General features: G+C 46.8%; 4 protein-coding genes and 1 long non-coding RNA gene across 5 annotated transcripts; 1 reads left to right on the top strand and 4 right to left on the bottom strand.

The window, feature by feature from the left end:
* Nucleotides 1–11: 11 nt before the first annotated feature.
* LOC115948460 lies at nucleotides 12–2,533 on the bottom strand. Its single transcript, XR_004082288.1, has 3 exons — nucleotides 2,209–2,533; nucleotides 419–703; nucleotides 12–45 (listed from the first exon to the last, which is right to left on the bottom strand). It is a non-coding gene; the product is annotated as an uncharacterized LOC115948460 (long non-coding RNA).
* Nucleotides 2,534–3,194: 661 nt separating this feature from the next.
* On the bottom strand, nucleotides 3,195–5,280 carry LOC106631933 (olfactory receptor 1052-like). Its single transcript, XM_031061175.1, is given in 6 exon segments — nucleotides 3,195–3,324; nucleotides 4,339–4,492; nucleotides 4,495–4,654; nucleotides 4,657–4,815; nucleotides 4,818–5,127; nucleotides 5,129–5,280. Coding segments are annotated over 6 exon segments (1,065 nt in total).
* A 5,957-nt stretch (nucleotides 5,281–11,237) lies between these two features.
* LOC102032019 (olfactory receptor 151-like) lies at nucleotides 11,238–12,233 on the top strand. The gene has a single exon (XM_005426132.1). The coding sequence runs from the start codon at nucleotides 11,238–11,240 to the stop codon at nucleotides 12,231–12,233; it is 996 nt and encodes a 331-aa protein (XP_005426189.1).
* Nucleotides 12,234–15,803: 3,570 nt separating this feature from the next.
* LOC102041351 (olfactory receptor 1030-like) lies at nucleotides 15,804–16,760 on the bottom strand. Its single transcript, XM_014309120.1, is given in 1 exon segment — nucleotides 15,804–16,760. A coding segment is annotated over 1 exon segment (939 nt). The 5' UTR covers nucleotides 16,743–16,760.
* Nucleotides 16,761–21,176: 4,416 nt separating this feature from the next.
* On the bottom strand, nucleotides 21,177–22,103 carry LOC102041176 (olfactory receptor 5G3-like). Its single transcript, XM_005426104.1, has one exon. It carries the CDS (start codon nucleotides 22,101–22,103, stop codon nucleotides 21,177–21,179), a length of 927 nt encoding a protein of 308 aa, XP_005426161.1.

Raw genomic sequence — 22,103 nt, 5'->3', positions numbered from 1 at the left:
TCCTGCTGTCCATGAGGGTGAGGAGGCACTTTGGGATGTTCTTGGCTGTGGAATCAGACAAGACACTGTCCATGATCTCGTGCTCCCTTCCAAGCCAAAGCTGCCCCTGATTCCATGGGATGACCAGCACCTGTTCCAATTCCGTTCCAATTCCATTCCAGAAACATCCTCCCACTAACCCAGGACTTCCCCCCTCCTCTTTTTGCTCCCCATCAGGGATGTGTGGCTGAGTGCCACAGGCATGGGATGCCTCAGCATTCCCTGGGGATGCCATTCAAGGCTGAACTCATGGCCTCAGAGCTCTGCAATGGCAGCTCAGCCCCAGTTCCAGTTGGGAATGTCTCAAACAGCAGGGTGGGGTGTTTGCTCCCTCTCCCACCCAGCCACTGGGACAGCTCACATGGAATGTCTGACTTACTGGGTCTGGAATTCCTGGCTCAAAAGGCAGGTGATGGAATATCCTCTCCTGGGAAATTCCAGGATACTGGGAGGGTCCCTGAAGTCACAGGTCAGAGGCAGTCAGATGAACAATCCTGAACTGGTTTTCAGGGGATGCATCCCCAGCCTGTGGGGACTCCAAAGCTGTTGATTCCACTTGGGATGGCCAGGGAAAACATCCCCACCATGGATTTCTGACAGGAAAAACCTCACAGCTCCAGGATACTTGGCTCCTTCCAAATGTAGGCCAGCACTCCAACAGACTCTAAGGAATAAACAACAGGAAAGACCATCTCAGGGTGCACACCACGAGCTGGGTACCACATCCCTCTGGAACTGGGCTGTTCCCACATCTCTGTGACAGTTGGGAGCATCCCCTTTTCCTCACTCCTCCATTCAGGAGCAAGAGACATCAGAGCCCTTAAACAACCAGTGTGCAATCCCCACAACCCAGGGAAAAACACCTCACTCAGGGAAGAAATGTAATGTCCAGTTTTGGAAAAAAACAAATAGCAGAACTGGAAACACTTCCAGGCATGGACCCTCTCAGCTCTGGAAATGCAGCTCCCAGGCTTCTTCCCATGGAAGCCCCAAACTTGCCCCTGACTGGGCTCAGGGAGAAAACCCCACCCATTTCACCAGCCTGGCACTGAGCAAATTCCATGCACACCCCAGGAGAGTCTCCCTGACCATGGCAGGGCAAGGAAACAGGATGATCTCGAAGGTTCCTTCCAACCCAGACCATTCCAGGAGTTTAAGGCCACTTAAACTTGAATTGAGTCACTTCTCAGCTCACAACTCCTTCCCAAGCCTCATCCTCTGGGCTGCCTTTCCCAGACCTTGCTGGGAAAGGAAGCAGTGGCTCCTCTCCCCAGACACACACACTGTCAATTGCTGTGCCCTGCCTAAAACCACCAAGTGACATGAGGGGCTGATCTATTGTCTTGGCTGTTTTCCATAATCCAGCATTCAGGGACTCCAGAGCTGGACAATCAGGATCAATCCCAGGTTCCAGGCACAGGCACAAAGCAGCTGCTGTGCTGGAAGGGCCAATTTCAGAGGCTCCTCTCCCCTCAGCTGGGAATTCAGTGCTGGAAAGGGCCTGGCAGTGATTGTGGATTTATCTGTTCCTATGGATTCATCCCAAACATTCACTGCCAAGTGCTGCTGGAGCATCTCTCCACAGAAAAAAGCTGTGCCCAATCCAGAGGGTCCTCAGTGGGGTCCCTGCCCAGTTTCCCAGGGTGGATGGGAAGCTGCTACTGACAGGCTGGATCTCAGGAGAACTTCAGTAAATTGCTGAAAGCTTCTAAAAAAACAGGGACTTGTTTCCAAGTCTAAGGCAGCTCAAATCCTATGGCTCACCAGGATTCCTAATAAAGGGCTGCAAAAATGTGTTTAGGTAGGGGAATCTTCTTTTAACCTGATTTCAGGGAACAGCTGCCTGGGATTTTAGTTAAAATTTACATCAACCTGTGACAAATCAGACAGAAAAAAATACCCAGAAGCTCAAGGTTAACTAAGCATGAAGAAAAAAAATATGGGAGCTCATTCCTGCACAGCCCAGACTCGACACTTTGTCTCATATGGGAAATAGATGGGAAGTGCAGAACCAAATTCAATCCTATCTTTAAGCAATTCCCAAGGAGTTGAGAGCCCTCCAATGAAACCCTGGCTCAGGACAAGGCTCTCCTGCCTGTGCCATTGATCCAGGTGAGCACAGGTGCTCCTGCTGGGAGCGACAGTTCCTTGGAAGGCAGCATCTCCTACCTGGAGCTGGGCCTTCCCCAGCCTTTGGTGGCCGCTGTCTCCATCCTCCCACACCTCCTCATCTTCCTCCTCGCCAGGGTTGGCTTCCTCACCCTGCAGAGCAAACACAGGGACAGTCACCAGCCTGCTCATCCCAGCCTGGGCAGCAGGGACGGGCTGGTGGCACCCTCTGGATGTCACCCTGTGCCTGGCACCATCCCTGCTCCGTGCCCATCCCCGTTCCTGCCTTGGCAGCTCCTTGGAACGGGATGTGAAACCACAAACGTTTGCTCTGCCGGGGCTGGCACAGCAGAGACTCCCCCGGGGCAGTGGGCAAAGCTCCTGCTCCCACACCCTCTGCCTCCCACAGCCCTGCTGGGGCTGGGCAGAGCAAAGGAAACGCCTCAGCTCCTGCTGGAAATTCCCTCCTGTGCCCGTAAACCCAGAGAGATCGTGGCTGCTCCATCCCTGGAAGTGTCCAAGGCCAGGCTGGATGGGGCTTGGAGCACCCTGGGCTGTGGATGGAATAGCAGGGGATGGATTGAAATGATCCCTAAAGTCCCTTGCCACTCAAACCATTGGGGATTCCATGATCTCTCCGTGCATTTATTTTGCACCATTTCCTCTCAAATTTAGTTTGTTAAAGGAATAACTTTAAAAATATTCCAGGAGTTAAAAGAGGAGTGTGAAACATACAAGAATCATTCCCACACCCACCAAATCATTATTAACTGGAAGCCTATTCCCTCGTCTTTGAGCTTGTTTTGCTTTCCTGGAAGACCTTATGACCCCAGAACCTCTCAGAGAGATGTACTAGGATTACTGGAAGGTTTGCTCAGTCAGAGAGCGAGGGGGGTTTACAACACTTGTTCCTCTGTATCTTTATCCTTTAACCAGCTTTCCCCCAGAATGGTGTTGTGGGAGAAGTTTGGAATTACTAGATATGGATCAGGTTCACATTTTTGCCCCAATGTTTCCCAACTACTTCCAAACTTTTGGAATTAGCCTCACATGACACCTAGAAAACAACTATGAAAACCCCGGTCCAGCTCCATGTCCCGGTCCAGCTCCATGTCCCGGTCCCGGTGCCGGCGGAGCCGCGGGAAGCGCCCGGAGCGCTCGGAGCTGCAGTACCGACTGTGTCCACAGGGCGGCAGCATTGAGGGAGCGCCGTGGTTTTAGGGTTCCAATAAATGCCAGTTTCAGGCGCCAATAAATCCCAATTTCAGTCAATCCCAGATCCTGGATTTGGGGTGTTCCAGCGGGAAGAGGGAGAAAGAATTACGCATACACCGAGATGTTTCTAGGTCCTTCGTACAGACCATCTTGTTTTACCTCTTCGAGCCCTTTATTGTTTAATTTATGTACACAGACATTTTATTTGTATTTTCAAACCCTACAGATCCATATTCAGAATTTCTGAAAATCCTATAACACAGCAGGTACGAGGGTTTATTTTAAAAATCAATTTTTATATAAATTGAGATTATTTCTCAGTATATAGAAAAAGTGAATCTTTGCAAGTTTAAGTATTTTACACACAAACCCCTCAAGAATTTTCTGGCTTTTTTTTGGGCTATAGCCTCCCTTGGGTTTTAGGAGGACCTCTCCTGACCCCCCTCATCCCTCACTCTCCTGGCTCCCCCTCCACAGACATTGGGGTGCCCCAATGACACCATCACCCCCCTGGACACCCCCATCTCCCTTTTTCCTCTCTCCCAGAGAAGGCACAAAACAAGTTCAAGTGCTCTGGCCAGCAGTCAGTGCTTCCATAAAACCCTTTCCACATGGACATCCCCCCCAAAAAGGGGGAAAAACCAAGGGAGGGCAGGGCAGCTCCCGTGAGGGTTGGAATCTCCGCAGCTCCTGTCCTGCAGCCCAGGGAGTGTCCCTGAGCATGGTGCCTCATCTCCCACTCCAGCTCTGCTCTGCCACGTTCCCCCTCAGTTCCTGCGCTCCACACAACGCCAGGAGATGTCTCCTCCCTTCCCTGTGGTGCTGCTGCAGGGACACCATGGCACCAATGGCTTGGAAGATGAGTCTGGACTACAACCCTGGGATGCTGAGGGTCTGATATCCAACCTCTCTTCCTGAGGGTCCAAAATCAAACACCCCTTACCACAGTGGGGTTGTCCTCTCCTTTCAGCTGACCAGGAGCCATGGATGGACCAGGCAGCGAGGATCCGGCTTTTTGCTTTCCTCACGGTGTTCCTCAAGTCCATGTTGCTGAGGCCATAGAAGAACAGGCTCAGCCTGAGAACAGTGGCAGAATACCCCAGGGAGATGAGCTTGTCCTGCTCCAGAGAGCAGCTGGAGACGGGCGCAGATCTGTGAGGGTGGAGCTGCCGTGGCACAGAGCAATGGAGGCCGGGTGGGGGGCGCAGGTGGATGAGGCCTCATGCCACCCGGCCGAGCGGATCCGCAGGATGGCAGCGTGGACGGACAGAGAGGACACCAGGATGGATCTGGATGAGCCGTGGTGCTCAGCACGTTGAACCACACCATGGCAGCCACCACGGCCTCACTGGCGCGGGTGACGGAGCAGGACAGGGCCAGCAGCGTGGGCCTGTCACAAACCAAGTGCTTGATGGCCTGGGAGTGGCAGAACGGGACATGGAACATGGAAATATGGTGTGGAGAGTGGAGCTAAGCTCTCCAGCCAACATCCCCATGCAAATCTTCTGGGACATGGGCACGGAGTAGAGCAGGGGCCTGCAGGTGATCACGTAGCGGTCATAGGCCATGGCAGCCAGCACATGGCACTCAGTGGTGGCCCAGGTGGCAAAGAAGAGCTGGGTGACACATCTCATGAAGGAAATCACCTTCTTCTCCACCAAAACATCCCTCAGGCTCCAGGGGATGATGGTGGAGGAGCAGCAGGTGTCCAGCAGGGACAAGTGGCTCAGGAAGAAGTACATGGAGGCGTGGATTGATCCAGTTCAACACGATGACTCCCAGATTTCCTGGGAGAGTGACCACGTAGAGGGCAAGGAACAAGACAAAAAACATCACCTGCAGATCTGCTTGGGTGGTGAAGCCCTGGAGAATAAATTCAGATGCAAACATCTCATTTTCTCCAGCCGTACTGAACATTTTATATATGCAGTTCAGTTGCTTTCTGTCTTTAGATTGAAGTGTTTAATGCACATAAATCCATTGATAATGATAAGAATGTTAATTTTTGTCAAGCAGTTACAAAACCTTCAGTCAATAAAAGGTAAATTCTCCTTGAAAGAGAAAAACCACAAGTTCCTGGCACCAGTATCCCTGTTCAGCCAATGTATTTGAAAGCAGGGGCATATTTAAGCCATGAGAAAGGGAAATACCATATCAAAATAAATAAATCATAAATAAGTTGCAAGGCTTCCTTCTAGTTCTTCTCAATCCACTTACACATGGAATTCCATTATTTTCCTGATAATTCCTGGGAAAATGAAATTATTTCTTATCTTTTGACCATTCCCTATCCAGCCTGAGCACTTGAGGAATAAAATGCCTGCTTGCTTTGTCCCAGGAAGAGATTTTCTAGGTGAATGCATTGGAAAATGGGACTTTCCTCAGTGTATTTTTTCCTGGTGTAGGAATAAGAGCTGGGATTTGTCTTAGCTCACTTTGCTTTAGATGTGATACTTGGAATTCATGTTCCATCTTGCTGTTCACCAGGGAGAGATCAACAGCTCCTGAAACCCCACTCTACAAGAGATAGAATAAACCAACATGGATTTTTCTCCTGGATAATCATGGCTTGGCAGAGTTGCACCAGAGAGTAAACCAAGAGTAGGCACTGCTGGCTCCTGACAAATGGATCCAACCTGGAAATGCTCATTATTGCATGAGCCTTGGTTGAAGGTCGAGTTCATCCCCAGAATCTGACGTCTCTTTCAGGTGTTCCATGGTCTCCTGGAGTTACTAAGGAGGATTTAGAGCTGCTTTTCATTACCCTCATGAAGATGACAGAGGTGTTAAAAATAAGGAAAACTAAACATTTTTGGGGCTGAATTTCCTCCCAGACGAGGAATCCACCTGCTGCCATCAGAGAATTGACCTTGATTTCTTGCTTAACTAAAGTCCAGCCTCGCTTTTTCTTACTTAACCAACCAGCTTTACTTTGTGTGATGGATCAGACACCTGGAATGGAAATACACTCAATTAAAACCCATGGGTTATATATTATTCTTGCTGAGAAGCAAGTGGTTGGTGTGGAATAGCTAATGGAGTGTTTATCCTGTCCTGTGGTGAGGATCTCCATTGTGGCACCCAAATTCCATAAAATCTTTGGGCAAAGCAGTAGAAGAGCTTCCAATGAGCTGCCCTAGTATTCACCAAGATCACCCCATCCAACCTGGCCTTAAACACTTCCAGGGATGGGGCAGCCACAGCTTTTCTGAGGAATCCATTCCAGGGCCTCACCACCCTCTCAGGGAAGGATTTATTCCCAATATGCCATCCAACTCCACCTGAAGGATTCAGAAAACTTGAAGCATCAGCTGAAAATTGTCCTAAGACAAAAATAAAGTGCAGTTTAAAGCATTGTTTCCAAATGTGAGAACTTCAAACACCCAATATTTTCAACAGGCTCAGGAGCTGACGTGTGGAATATAAAATATCCCGGTGGGATCAGGCACACAATGCCATTGTTTTATTTATTGCCTACTTCTCAGTTTCCTGAGCAAGAACAAGGCACTTTGCTACCCAAGGCTTACAGGAAAAAAGGAGGTTTTATGTAAAATATAATAGAGATAATGTTTCCAGCAATGTCCAATAGATGGTGGTGACATACAGGAAATACTGATGGAACCTTTTCCCCTTCCAGTTCTCCATTTCATACCGTAAAAGGATTTTTGTGGCTCTTTAATGTCCCTTGGGATTGACAACAGAGTACCACGGTGCACCAAAGGAGCAAAAATAAGTTGTTCATGTAAAAACAGGAATTAAATCAATTTGGAAGTAGATGAAATGCAACTTTTTACAAGGAAAGGGGTTTTTTGACAACAAAAACCAGGTTGATTTGTCATCCTTGCCAGCACCAAGTTTTCACCCAGAATGTGGAGAAATGAGGGAGCTGCAGTTTCAGTCAGGAGTTATTTCTTGCCTAAAAATTTGACTTTTAAAATAATTATCACCCTTCATCTTTAAATTTCAGGTTTTCAGATTTCTTTTTGCTTTGCTTTGTTATTTTTCAGTCCTTTTTCCCCACTGCCAAAGGGCAAATCTCTGGATACAAACTCCACTGATAATATTTCTGACTTTGTTTTTGGCAAACCACCAGGGGCATAAAGAGGAAAACTAATTAGAGCTTTGTTTGAAGGCTTTGAAAGGCAGAAATTAGGGGTGGAAAAAGGACAGGGCAAAGGTGACTGGTTCAATTGGAAATTTACCTAGTTTTCAAATATGGAGCTATTTATTAATTAATTTATTGACTTGGCTTATGGGTGATATCTCATTATCTCCAAACTGTGTTAAAACTGCAAATTAATCCATTTAGAATGTTATGCTTCCATCTTTCCTAGAAAGGGCTTTTCATGGGAGCTGCCTCCCTAATCCAGCCCAGAAATCACAGAAGTCTGGAATGTGGGAGATTTTTATGTGTTAAACCCACATAAACTTTATACAGAGGATCCTAACACCTTTCACACAATCCTGGAATGGTATGGGATGGGAGAGACCTGAAGGATCATCCAGTCCCACCCCACTGCCATGGGCAGGGCCACCTTCCACTGGCCCAGGGTGCTCCAAGATCATATCCATAAATATATATAGATATAAATGTAACTTGCCATATATAACTTGCCGTCCTAGGGCCAGAGATCTCCTAGATGTCTGTCCTTTCTGATCCAAAATCATAAATATATATTGAAATCCAATATCAAATGTACATTATCCCATATATTTATACATAAAATGCAAAACATTATTGGGTTAAATGTGTGCACCAACACCCACATGTTACTGGATTTTCTTCTCCCTCACAAGCCTCCATGAATCCCATTTCATTTCCAGCTGAAACCAAGGTATGAATAAGAGCCCCAGCATGATGGAGAGAAAAAAAAAGAGCCAGACAGAATTCCCTGTCCCTGATATCACAACAAGTCAGAATAAAAAGATTAAAGATAAAAATCCAATTCTTACCTCACCAGAGGAGCATCAGGATCAGAAGGTTCATTGAGGAACCTCTCCATCAGCAAAACATCCTTTAACAGAAATATAATTTAATTTTTCTAGTGAACACAACTTTACTTCAGGGTCAGGGGTGGGTTTGCTCCAGGTATCCATTGCAAACAGCTCAGGCTGTCCTGGATGGACCCCTGGAGCAGCCAGCTGGGATTGCAGGGGGTGAGGGCTGATCCAAGCCTCCAGGTAAGGAATGAGCCCCAAATGCTTCCAGGCTACTCCTGGCCTAGCACTGGGAGGTCTGTACAGGACCCACCTGTCAGAACATGATCCAGAGTCCATCAAACCTTCTTATTCTGCTCCAGGTATTCCCAGGAATAAATATCTCAGCTGCCCACAAAGTACAGTTTGCATCCACAGATGGGATTTATCAGTTATCAATAACACATCCCATGATAGCTTAGGTGGAATTAGAGGCATCAAGAGACTCCAGGTAGGCTGGAAGAGGATGTGCCATGTCCAAAGGAGACCCATGCAGGGTCACAGAATCCTGGAATAGTTTGGGTTGGAAGGGCCCTGAAGATCATCCAGCTCATGTTGATGTTTTAGTTGGGTGTAGCTCTGCAAACAACAACATTTTAACATCAGTATTGGAATTTGGTTAGTTTCCATACCAAAATTTCACCACTGACTTCCACTAGTTCCTGCTTTATTCCCCACCCCCCAGGCACAACTTCAAACACCCCCTCTTTTCTCAAAATAATAAATAAAACCAGGAAATCCAGTTATTTCCATGAGAAACTTTTGATACTCAGAAAAGAATGACCAAGAAGGTAAAATGGCTTGTAAAAGAAGTTAAATAATTATCAGGTAATTAAGTATAAACCTTTAAACTCTTTATCACTCAGTCCTTCCACTGCCTTTGTGCATTTTCCAAGAAAAATGGCAATTTTTGCTTTCATGAGTATTTCTGCTCCGTTTCTTTGGCATTGACCCAAACCAAATCTATTTTATCTTTTTCAAGGACTATATTGCACCAAATCACCACTGACTTCCCCAAAAACCTTATTTTTCCACCTTCCAGCTTGCTTCGTAAATCAGAATCAGATTTATTCCAAGCCTCCTGATGTTCTCTGAGCCAAGACTCCAAACCACCAGGACAGCTGGCGACAATGAGGCAGGTCCAAGGTTGACCTAAATTCTATATATTTTTTAATCAGGTATTTATTTTAATTCTTTATCCAGTCTATCAAATTGTTATATTTTATATCATTCACAGTGGATAAAGTTCACATAGATAAATTCATGTTTTATACCTTTATGAACTCCAGCAGGCTGAAACATCCAAAAACCAATTCAGTCCTGGTCAGGGCTGGATCTATGATCAAGACAAGGTGCAGATTAAAGGAATCCAGAGATGTAAAGATATTCTTAAACTGGCAACCAGGACTTCTGCAGAGGGAACAACCTCCTTGGCCTGAGCTTAAATGGAGTTTGTGGGTCAAGGTGTGGATGGAGCCCCCAGATGGGGTGATTAATGCAAATCAGTTCACTCTGGGACAAGTAATCACTGTCTGAAAGTGCCCAGAGCTGCCTGCCCAGGTGTGGACATCTGGGCTGCAGGTACCTCATCTTGGATAATCCCATCCTTGAAGGAAAACTGGAGTTCCTGGTGTCCACAGAGGGACATGAGCAGCTCCAGAGCTGGAGGTGCTTTGTGTGACACTTGGGGTCACTGCTGGTGCCACGTGTCCATGTGACGTGACGGCTCATCCACGTGATGGACTTGAGATCCCTGAAGCCCAATGGATTTCAGAATTCCATTCTATCCCTTTCTTTTTTTTCCCTCTTTTCTTTGTTTATGTGCTGTGCCATGAGGAGCCCTGAGGGTTTTGTCCCAGGAGAGCAGAGGGAACATATTTACAGCCCTGTCACCCACAGGCTCAGAGTTTGAGTCAGGGAAGGAGCACATCCCTCTCCACATCAGCCTGGATGTTCCCTGCTGCTTTTGGGGTAAACCCTTGGCTCCTACCACCACAGCGAGGGCACAGGAGGAGCTGTAAATCCAAGAGAAAGAAGTTGGATTCCTTCTTCATGTCCTCATATCCTCTTGTTTGGGGCTGTGCTGGAAAACAGCCTTCCAAAAGCAGGATTTTTTTAATAATAAATGGGAGTAATGGCTTCTGCAAATTGGTTTTTGTTTTCCCTAGGCAGCTAAAGCAAGATAAATGGATTTATGGAAGTGTTAAGGACAATTCTTATTTAGTTATGAAGAATTGTCAGCAGAATGCAGTTGTTAACAGCCTCTGAATTGGATTGTTTTTAAATTCATTCCCATTCAAAGTAAGTTTTATCTTAATTCCCATGGTTTTGCATATTTCAGCCTGTTGGAGCTCAGAAAGGTATAAAATGTGAATGTATCCATGGGATTTTTATCCAGTGTGAGTGATATATAATACAACAGTTTGATGGACTGGGTTAATAATTAAAAGCAAAGGAAAAATATTCTTAATGTGGTGTAATCTGGGATTTCACTGGCACTGGGACTTTCTCCCACTCCAGGTTCACATTATCTCCAATGAGATTTCTCCAAGGTGCCTTCTGAAACAAATTTCTTTCAAACCAAAAGGGAATAAATATCTGATTCTTTTCTTCCTTATTAATTAACATGTGTCAGAATAAATCCATAATTTTAGGTATCCAGGCACAGAAAAGCAAATCTGCCATTTGTCTTTCTTTAAGTTCTGTGTTCTTTTCTAGGCACCTCAACTGATAAATAAAAAAGTATAGAATTTATATTTGGAAAATATATGGAATATACCAATGTATGGCAATTAAAATGGTGATCAATTTGAGTTAAATATGACCCAAAAGCAAAACTCTGGATTTTACAATTTTAGTGTATTTCTTCCCTTTGCCTCAGCAGGTAACACCTGGCCATGGGAGGAAACTACACACAGCTCAGATTCATCCTCCTGGGAATTACAGACACTCCCTGGGCACAGGCCCCTCTTTTTGTGCTCTTTCTGTTGATTTACATCGTCACTTTGGTGGGGAACCTCGGGCTGATGGTCTTGGTTTGGGTGACTCCCAGCCTCCACACCCCCATGTACTTCTTCCTCACCCACTTTTCCCTGGCCGACGTCTGCTATTCCACCGTCATCTCTCCCAAAATGCTCACAGACCTGTTATTTGGGGATAAAACCATTTCCTGGGCCGGCTGTGTGACACAATTCCACCTCTTTGCTCTCTTTGTCACGGCCGAGTGTCACCTCCTGGCCGCCATGGCCTACGACCGGCATGTGGCCATCTGCCACCCCCTGAGCTATGTCCTGGTGGTGTCCTCCCGGGCCTGCTGGCAGCTGGTGGCCTGGTGCTACCTCGTGGCCTCCCTCAGCGCCCTCCTCTACACCGGCTGCACGTTTGGGGGCTCCTTCTGTGGGCCCCACCACATTGATCACTTCTTCTGTGACGCCAGCCCCGTGCTGAGGCTGGTGTGCTCCGACACCCGCGGCTGTGAGGCCGCCATCTTTGCCCTGGCCGTGGCCAACGGGCTGGGCACCAGCGTGGTCATCCTGCTCTCCTACGGCCGCATCCTCCGTGCTGTCCTGGGCACGAGCTCGGCGCCCAGCAGGGCCAGAGCCTTCCGCACCTGCGCCTCCCACCTGGCGTCTGTGGCCGTGTTCTACGGCTCCCTGTTCTTCATGTACCTGCAGCCGGCATCGCGGCACGGCAGCCGGGACAAGGTGGCCTCTGTCTTCTACACCGTGGTCAGCCCCATGCTCAACCCTTTCATCTACAGCCTGAGGAACAGGGAGGTGAAGGCAGCGCTGGGGAAGTGCAGGAGGAAGGTGTTAAACCTCTGCCAGGAGCAGAGAGGTGCGGCTCGTGGCATCAGGGAGTTCTGGAATGGTTTGGGTTGGAAGGGACCTTAAAGATCATCTGGTTCTACATTCCTTGGGCAGGGACACCTTCCAATACACCAGGCAGCTCCAAACTCCATCCAACCTGTCCTGGAACTCTTCCAGGCATGAGGCAGCCACAGCTTCTCTGGGCAGCCTGTTCCAGGGCCTCCCCACCCTCACAGGGAAAAAAAATTCTTCCCAGAATCACATCTTAACCTTCTCTCAGCTTAAAGCCATTCCCTGTTGCTCTGCCACTCCATGCCCTTGTGGAAGAAAACTGCTCCTCTAAAGCAAGAATAAAAAAATTAAATTATATGGATTTTTCCCTTATCCTCAAAGTTTTATATATGTTCTTCCACAGTTCCTCACAAAACTCAATTACAATATTTATCCTGGAGAAGTAGACCCCACACTCACATATTCCTTGTAAGGAAACAGGAGTGGGAGCCTCAAACTTAAATTTCCTTTGTGTATTATTCCAATTAAACCTTTCTTTCTTTAAAGAAAAGCAAATCACAGCTTTATTGGTTTATAACTTATTTTGCACTGATCAATATGTATTTTTCTTGCAAGATTGTTGTCTTTATCCCTAAACTCCAATAAAAATCCTCATTGTTAACTGTGAGTTATTTATAGAGCCAAGCTGCTGGGGTGGGAGGGAGCATTTGGGAAGAATAAGAGTATTTTTAAATTTGCTTGATAAATGAGTAAGATAAAAGGCTTTAAAAGTGCATTTTTTTCTGACTTAGAGGGATAAAAAGCTGATGCAAGTCGGGATCTCAAGATATACCTTAGAAATCAAGGGGAATGAAAAACACATATTGAAAACCTAACAGGTGCATTTCACCCAAACTTTAAGCACTTAAGTGACTTGGTTTCCATAGATGAAAGAATCCTCAACACCTGATCTATGGATAGCTGGGAGCTATTTGGGTCTGGAAAAGGCCCTAAAAAAGCCTAAACAACAGTTCTCCAAATTATGGCTCAATAAAGAAGGCACAGGGATGGCCATAACACTGGGGAGAGACCAGCAATCCTTCATCTTTTCCTGGCAGGCACTTAGAGTGGGAAAAAACTCCTACTTTCTAGTCATCCTAACAAATTCCAAAGGATAAATATCCTTTGTTGTTTTTGAGGGCAAACTGAGCATGATCCTGCAACTTTCTTTCACAATTCAGATGGTCTGGATAAGCTCAGCAGACACTTCACCTTCTTCCTCCTCTTCCTCCCCGTCATTTTGGCTGTTCCTCACCTGTTGACACCTTTGGGGGGTGGGATGAGTTCAGACTCTGCAGAGGGATAAGCCCTGGCTGCAGCAGGGAAAGGTGGAAGCAGAAAACTTTTCCCTTTGGTGCTGTGTTGCAGATGTTGTGTTCTGAGGAGTTACATGAGAATTCACTTCTGTTTGAAAAGTAAATGGACTGTGAGTAGTCTCCTTGTTCTCTGGGAAAAAACAGCAGGAAAGAGATGCTTTAAGTCTGGGGGGAAGCAGGAAAAGTAGATTTGGACCTGGATGAAGAAGCTGGAATGGATATAATTAAATTATAAAGGTATAAATGTCAAACATAGATATCAAAGTTGGGTGGGAAGGGACTTTAAAGCTCATCCCATTCCAACACCTTCCACTAAACCAAGCCCTGTTCAACTTGGCCTTGCACAATTCCAGGGATAGGGCAGCCACAGCTTCTCTGGGCAAACTGTACCAGGGTCTCAACACCCTACCAGGGAAGGATTTCTTTGCTATATCCAGTGCAAACCCACTCTCCTTCAGTTCAAGGTTTTCAGGTTTAAATGAAGAATTAAGAAAGCCCACCAGCAGGTCTGAGCTCCAGGGTCCCACCATACAGGCACTCACAGCTATTTCCAGCACAAGGGATGCTGCTCCCATTCCCAGAGCAAGAAGTGATCCTGGGAGACCAACCACCCTCCAAGGTATCACCAGCTTAACAAGATCTTCTGGGCTTTGCCAAGGAAGTTTCCTAATCATCATCATGGAACTTCTCAGAGGGCTTTCTCAACAACTTCTTTCATTCATCTTAACGAGCCATTAGAGACTAATTAGCAAAGGAAAACAAGGAAGAAACTTTCTTCCTTGTTAGAGAGAAAGTGAACTTCTCCAGATGCTTTGTTTGTCAGATCCAGGCCCTGGAGCCAAAAAGCTGGAGGGTCAATGTGTTGGCACAGGACTGTGTTAGGAGACCCTAAAGCTCAACCAGTGCCACATCCTCCCATGGGCAGGGACACCTTCCACTATCCCAGGCTGCTCCAATTCCCAGCCAGCCTGGCCTTGAACACTTCCAGGGATGGGGCAGCCACAGCTTCTCTGGGCAACCTGTGCCAGGGCCTCAGCACCCTCACAGGGAAGGATTTCTTCCCCATATCAAGTCTAAATGCTGTCAGTGTAAAGCCATTCCCCCTTGTCCTGCCACCCTTGCCCAGAGTCCCTCTGCAGCTCTCCAGGAGCCCCTTTAGGCTCTGGAAGGGCCTCTCAGGTCTGACCTCTACAGACTGAGCTCAGATATGAGTTAGCGCTGGCCTTGGCAGAGCTGGGTTAACAGTTGGGCTCCATGATCTTAGAGGGCTATTCCAACCTAAATGATTGTGGGATTCTGTAACTGCTTCTACCCCGTATTTGCTTCTGGTCAGCCTTCCTGCCACACCTTCTGTGCTCAGTTTCACTGTAGTTCCAACAGTCTGTTTTTCTTTCCTCTGTGTCTCTGTGTTTATTTTAGAGGGGAAATCACACAGTTGCTCAAAACTAAGCAAAGCCTGTTTGATAATAAAACCAAAATATGGACAAAATGCTGGGATAGAGAGCAGCAGTTGTAATTCCACCATGATCCATAGGAGATGCCAGATGAGGGCTCCCTGCTCTTTGAGCAAGATTGGGCCTTGAGTTGGGTCACTGCCCACCGTGTGGTGGCACACAGGAAATTCCCCTTGGAATGGATGACTTTGGAAGCAGCTCCTTCAGCCGGAGACTTGCACTGGTAAGTAAACACCATCAGTTTCAGGAAGTTTGATATATATATTCTATATATTGCAGCCTGAGGGTTTATGTCCCACTTCTTTTTATATATACAAATTTATATGTATAAAGACCTTAATATATATTTCTTTATGTATATAAAGAAAGTTTGTTTATAGAATTTCTTTATATATTTTTCCCAAATAATATGTAATTTTAAATATATATAGATTTGTCCTTGAAATATGTAATTGGCTCCTTGGCATCACAGGGAAGTAAAAAGAACCAGTGTAAGAAATGGAGATTCAGGTATTGGGAAACAACTGGGGGTTTGGAGAAGTGCTGCAACTGCTAACTGGGAAGAAGGGAGAACACTTTAGAAAGTCTCCTGCTGCATTTTATTTTTACATTATCTGGGACATCCTGATGTCTAAACAATCAGAGAGTGTCACAATCAGGCAGATGGAGAAAAGTTTCTCTTTTTTTTCCCCTAAAAGAAGGAAATGGTCCCAAGTAGCTGTAATCAGAAGCGATGAAGAGTCCCTGGTCCTCAAGCTCTACAAGTGGTCAAGAAGGGCTTAAATTCCTGAAATTAAAATACCAGGCAGCAAACACAAACAAAAAAGGAAATACTATTTTTCAGCCGAGTGTTTCCTCCCCATCAGCCTCCAGACCCCGGCCTTCACCTCCTGGTTCCTCAGGCTGTAGATGAAGGGGTTCAGCATGGGCGTCACCATGGTGTAGAGCACAGAGAACACCTTGCCTGGCTCCTGGGAGCTCCTGGATCTGCGCCGGCAGTACACGGACACCAGGGATCCATAGAAGAGCGCCACGGCAGCCGGGTGGGAGGCGCAGGTGGAGAAGGCCTTGCGCTTCCCCACAGCTGAGCGCGTGCCCAGGGCGGCGGCCAGGATGCGGGTGTAGGAGAGGAGGATGGCCAGGATGGTGGCGGCCAGGCTGAATCCTGCCGTGAGGAACAAGCCCAGCTCGTTGGAGTCCGTGCAGGAGAGGGCGAAGAGCGGGGAACCCTCGCAGTAGAAGTGGTCGATGCCCTTGGGGCCGCAGAAGGTCAGCCTGAGGGCCAGGCCCATGTGGAGGGAGGCGTTGGTGGCCCCAGCCAGGCAGGAGCCGGCCACCAGGAGTGCACAGATCCCTCTGGACAGGGAGAGGGAGTAGAGCAGGGGGTGGCAGACAGCGACGTAGCGGTCGTAGGCCATGACAGCCAGCGGGTAGCACTCGGTGGTGGCGAAGGCCACGTAGAAATAGAACTGTGTGAGGCACTCGGCGTGAGAAATGGCCTTGTCCTCATCCAGGAGATCCCGGAGCAGCCTGGGAGTGATGCAGGAGGAATAGCAGAGGTCCAGGAAGGACAGGCTGCTCAGGAAGAACTACATGGGGGTGTGGAGCTGGGCAACCAGCCTGATCAACACCAGCAGTGCTACATTCCCCAGCAGGGTGATCACATAGATCGCCAGGAACACCACAAACAGGACAACCTGGACATGGCCCTGCTCAGAGAATCCCAAGAGGACAAAGTGAGCACTGGTGGTTCCATTTCCTTTGGCTGCCATCCTAATGCAGGTGCTGTGGGAAAGCCGAGATGGAGAGTCAGGAGATTCCTGTTTTCTGCACAAACACGTTAAAAGTGGCTGTGTTTTTATCAGCAAACACAGCCTGGAGATGCAGGAACTGCAGAATTTACTGTTTGGTTCAAAATACATTTGAAAGTAGTCAAAGTTCCCTACTGAGTTTGTTTCTAATGGTTTTAGTCTGGTTTAGCCACTGATGGGGTTTGATAAATCACTTTGCACAGTGGAAGGTTTGTACCACCTCCTGAAGAAGTTAAGGGAACAATTACTCATCAGATTCAAAGCATTAACTCCAGTAATTTATCCTGACTTTAGAAATCATTATGAGTTTGAAAAACAAACTGAAAACAACAAAAACCGCCCAAAAAACAACCCCAAACCTCATTGGTTTAGAAGATCCAAAGGAGACAAAGCACTGGAGAGATCAGGGCATCTTTAAAATTTTCTTTAGGAGAGTTAGAACAAATTAAAATAAACCAAATTCATTCTCTTCCTTCCCGTGAAATTGAAATTCAGGTTCAAACAGGAGATTTAGTGTATTAAAAAACCCTTTAAATATGGTGATACTTGTGTCACTCTTGTGAGAAGTGTGGAGAAAGAAAAGGGTTTTAAAAGTCTGGAGGCTCCAAAAATGTTGTGGTGCCATGATTAACATGGGGAGTAAGATGCTGATAATACATTTCAAATAAATAGAATATTTATAATTTGGGAAATAATCCAGGTTGTGCTGCTATGCAATGATTGATCTTCAAGGCCAGGTTGGACAGGGCTTGGAACAACCTGGGCTAGTGCAAGGTGTCCCTGCCTGTGGATCATCACAGGAGGATCCATAAGGCCCCTTCCAACCCAAGCTGTGGATTTCATGATAAATTCCTGGGTTTCACCTCAGAGACCCTGAGCCTGGATGATTGTTTGTTGTGAGAACAGGCTACAGCCTCAAGCCCTCTCCTTGCAACAGATCAACTCCCTGCAGCCTTATTTTGGCTAAAACTCACCTGTTTCCTCACATCTCAGGGCCCTTTTTGCTTGATCAGATTTTATCTCCCAGACCAAAACTTCCAGGGAGAAATAAACCCAGTGTTAGTGCGGAAGACAGGAATAATTTACCTTCACAAAGAACATTAAAACTTGACCCAAAAAATCTGCTGTTTGTAGTCCTCATTCACAGGAACACCAAGGGGTTTGTCACTGCCCAGCCCTGGAGGAGGAAATTTCCCTTGGGAATGGATGACTTTGGAAGCAGCTCCTTAAAGAGGAGACCTGCACTGGTAAATAAAGACCATTAGTTGAAACAACTCAGTTTCAGGAAGTTAAATTGCAGCTTGAGGATTTATTTACCACTATATATAATTAAATACATGAACATTTTACTATATAAATAAAGTTAATATAGAGGTTTAATTTATATATGCAGTTAGAGATGTAATTATTTAATAAATATAAATATTTTCCTAATATATATATAATTTTATTTTACATATTTTATGTAATAATATAATTTTATTTTATATATTATATGTAATTACATACATTTAAATGTATCTCTTAGAATATATAAATAATTTCCTGGGATCACAGGGAATTAAAAAGAACTGGTGTAAGAAATGGAGATTCAGGGATTGAGAGACAGCCCAGGGTTTGGAGAAGTGCTGCAATTGCCAATCAGGACGAAATGAAAACTCTGCAGGAACTTTCCTACTGCAGTTCAATTTTACATTTTCTGGTGCTAATGATGAGCTGAATTTAAGACTTTTAGGTTCAGATTGAACCTCCAGTCAATTTGCCCAGAGTGTGCCTCCTAACTGTGCTGATATGAGGAACATCCATTCAAAATTTGAGTTAGGAATGAAGGTTCAGATGTACTGGAATACATGTTTTGCAATCAGGAAGAACCTTTGCAATTTCCTGGAGTTATTTGTTATTATATCCTTCTGCAAACACTTGGGAAGGACAATTTTCCCCAACCAGCAAAAAATTGTCTCAAAACCACTTAAAACTTCTCCCTCTCTGATCATTAGGATACTCACAGGTCCTGGAGCTGAAGTCCACAAGCTCCATCGGTCTGGCCAAAACCAGGAAGTTTTCCGTTCCCACCCCCTAACGTGGCTGGAATATTTAAGTTTTACCCCATCCCCACACAACCAATTACCACAGGGTCTCTGAGGCACACAATGAGCCTTCTCCAGAGGCCCTGGGATCCATCCTGAAGTTTCTCCCTGGAGTTTTAGGGATGGGATACCCGCAGCACATCAGAATTGATGCCTGCAGAGCTTGGGCGATGCCATTTGGGAACACAACACTGCCAAGAGGGAACACCAAAAGAAAGATTTTTGCTAAAGGCTTGTACTTGAAAGATTTTAAAATTCTTCTCTGATTCCATATTTCTCTTCTCACCCTCCCAAACAAGCTTTTCCTTCCCTGTTCCTCCAGCTCTCAGTCAGAGGTTCATTGCAGGAAGTCACTTGAGTGGCTGTCAGTGCTTTTCTCCAGCTGCTGGTGGATGTCCTTGCACTCAGAACACCCATTGATGGCTCATCTCCATCCTGGTGGCCACCACAACCTCCACAGCTGCTCTCCCGTCCCAGTGTCTGGGACAATTATTCCCCATGGGCAACACTCAGCATTTTCCCTTTTCCAAGCTTACCTGGTTCCCATCTGCCCATTTCTGACCAGGAAACCTCATTTTCAAAAGCCATTTTGCAATGTGTGCTCCAAAATGGGTTCAGGAGACTCACGGAGAGTAAACTGTAGCAGCCAGAGAATCCTGGGATGGCTGGGGTTGGAAGGGACCTTAAAGCTCATCTCATTCCCATGCCCTGCCAGGGGCAGGGACACAGGATGACCCCTGAGGAATGTGTGTCCACCAGGAGCAAACATGAGTGCTGGACGTCCCATCTCCTTCCCACATGGTGGCCCCAGCTCCTCTCGTGCATGGCCAGGTGCTGTTCCCACAGAAGCTGGACACAGTTCACCCTCATTTCCCCAATCCCCACTTGCACCACCACCCAAAACCTTTTGGTTTTGAGAGCAGCAGCTCCAGCACAAAGCCACACCTTGCACAGTGACAGTGCCACAGCCAGACTCAGGGTTTAATTCACTAAGGGCTCATGTTCCTGTTTAAGGGTCAGGTGATGGCCAAGGCAAGACCAGCTGGACAAATAAATTAAAACCATGAAATGCTTTCTCAAAATATTATTAAAATATTGAATATTTTTCAAATATTTTTTGTATTGCCAAACAATGGCTGTAAGGCCCTGGAGCAAAGAGAGTTGCTCTGGGGCTTATGTTTTAATCAATTAAAAATTATGGGGGGGGTTATGTTTTGAATAAAACATTAAAAATAATCTTTAGTCATATTTAAAGAAAAAATGTACAATCTTGTCTGCACCCAAATTAAACAATGTCCTGAGGGTGGCAGGGAGGAGCAGAAGGGTGGGAGAACAGCAGGAGATACACAAAGAGGTCCCAGTTCATGGTCCTGATCACAGAGTCATAGAATTGGTTCGGTTGGAAAAATCCTCCTGGATCATCAAGTCCACCATTCCCACAGCAGTGCCAAGGTCACCACTAATCCATGTCCCCAAGTGCCACATCCACACACCTTTTAAACCCCTCCAGGGATGGGGATTCCACCACTGCCCTGGCAACCTGTTCCAGGGCTGGACAGCCCTTCCCATGAAGGAATTTTTCCTTTCCAACCTAAACCTCCCCTGGTGCCACTTGAGGATGTTGTCTTCATATCTGTGGACGTGTGAGCTGAGGCCCTTTGGGGCCTGCCATGGGGGCTCAGCACAGCTGAGAAAAGAGGAACAGGAGCATAAACAGCTCAGGGGGATTTAGCCAGGCAGCCAAAGTAAATAATAACCAGGGAATTGTTGGCAAGATTTGGGAACAAAGGATTCACTGAGTGACCCTCAGTGCCTGTGAGTTTTGTGTTACCAATAAATCAGCAAACTACCTTGATTCTGGCTTGATTTAATCCAACTGAGCAGCTTCTCCTCCATCCCAAGTTGTTCTGAGTCTCTAGGAGAGTCTCATCACTCTGGATTTCACCATGGACCTGGCACAGGGTGAGATAATGCACCGATTTGGAAGGTTTGGGGTTTTTTCATATATGCAGTGCTTTAATACCAAATGCGTCACAGAATTCTGGAAATGGTTTGGGTTGGAAGGGACCTCAAAGCTCATTCAGTTCCAACCTCCTGCTGGGGGCAGGGACACCTTCCACTAGACCAGGCTGCTCTAAGCCTCATCCAAACACCAAAACTGGAGTGAAATTATTGTTGTCAGCTGATATCGAATCAGCCAGCACATCATCTAAATCAAAGTGCAGAAAGCCCCAAAAATATCTCTCTACATATTTCACAAAAATCCCAGCATATCACCCACATCCCCACAACATTAAAACGTCCAAGCTCATTTTATTTTCCTGAGTCTCCTCCAAGCCTCCTTCACCTCCTGGTTCCTCAGGCTGTAGATCCAGGGGTTCAGCATGGGGGTCACCACAGTGTAGAGCACAGCAGCCCATTTATCCCCTCCCCTGGAGGTGTCTGACCTGGGGATTAAGTACATGAAAACCAATGGCCCATAGAAGGTGCTGACGGCAGTGAGGTGGGAGGCACAGGTGGAGAGGGCTTTGTGCTTGCCCTCAGCTGAGCTGATGCTCAGGATGGTGGAGATGATGGCCACATAGGACACCAGGACCACCAGCAGGCTGGGAACACCAAGCAAAGATGAAGAAGTCCTCAGGATGACGAGGCTGAGGGTGGTGTCAGAGGAGGAGAGGGAGATCAGCATGGAAATGTCACAGAAGAACAGATCGATGGTGCTGGAGCTGCAGAAGAACAAGCTGGACATGCCAATGGCTTGTCCCACACCATTGGTCAGCCCCAGGAGGTAGGAGCCGGTCACCAGCTGGGAGCAGCGCTCTGGGGACATGACAAGGGGGTAGAGCAGGGGGTGGCAAATGGCCACATATCGGTCATAGGCCATTGCAGCCAGTAGGAAACACTCAGTGACCACAAACAGGCCAAAAGTGAATATCTGAGCCATGCACCCAGCGTAGGTGATTCCCTTCTTCCCCAGTAAAACCCCAACCAACATCCTGGGGGTGATGATGGTGGAAGTGCAGAGGTTCACAAAAGCCAGGTTGCCCAGGAAATAATACATGGGGGAATGGAGCAGGGCACTGGCTCTGACCAAGGTGATCATGCCCAGGTTCCCCAGGATAGTGACAAGGTAGATGAGCAGGAAGAGCAGGAAGAGGGTGACCTGAGTTGCCAGGTCCTCGGTGAATCCTGCCAAGCTGAATTCCGTTGCTTGGGTGCAATTGCTTCCTGGCAT

The sequence above is a fragment of the Geospiza fortis genome, unplaced genomic scaffold (assembly GCF_000277835.1).
Source record: "Geospiza fortis unplaced genomic scaffold, GeoFor_1.0 scaffold590, whole genome shotgun sequence".
NCBI lineage: Eukaryota > Metazoa > Chordata > Aves > Passeriformes > Thraupidae > Geospiza > Geospiza fortis.
The sequence above is the reverse complement of the archived record's forward strand: the minus strand, read 5'-3'. Positions and strand labels throughout refer to the sequence as shown.

What these genes read in the sequence shown, in the direction of transcription:
- LOC102041176 (XM_005426104.1), bottom strand. Translation starts at nt 22,103, where the DNA reads ATGCCAGGAAGCAATTGCACCCAAGCAACGGAATTCAGCTTGGCAGGA.
- LOC102032019 (XM_005426132.1), top strand. Translation starts at nt 11,238, where the DNA reads ATGGGAGGAAACTACACACAGCTCAGATTCATCCTCCTGGGAATTACA.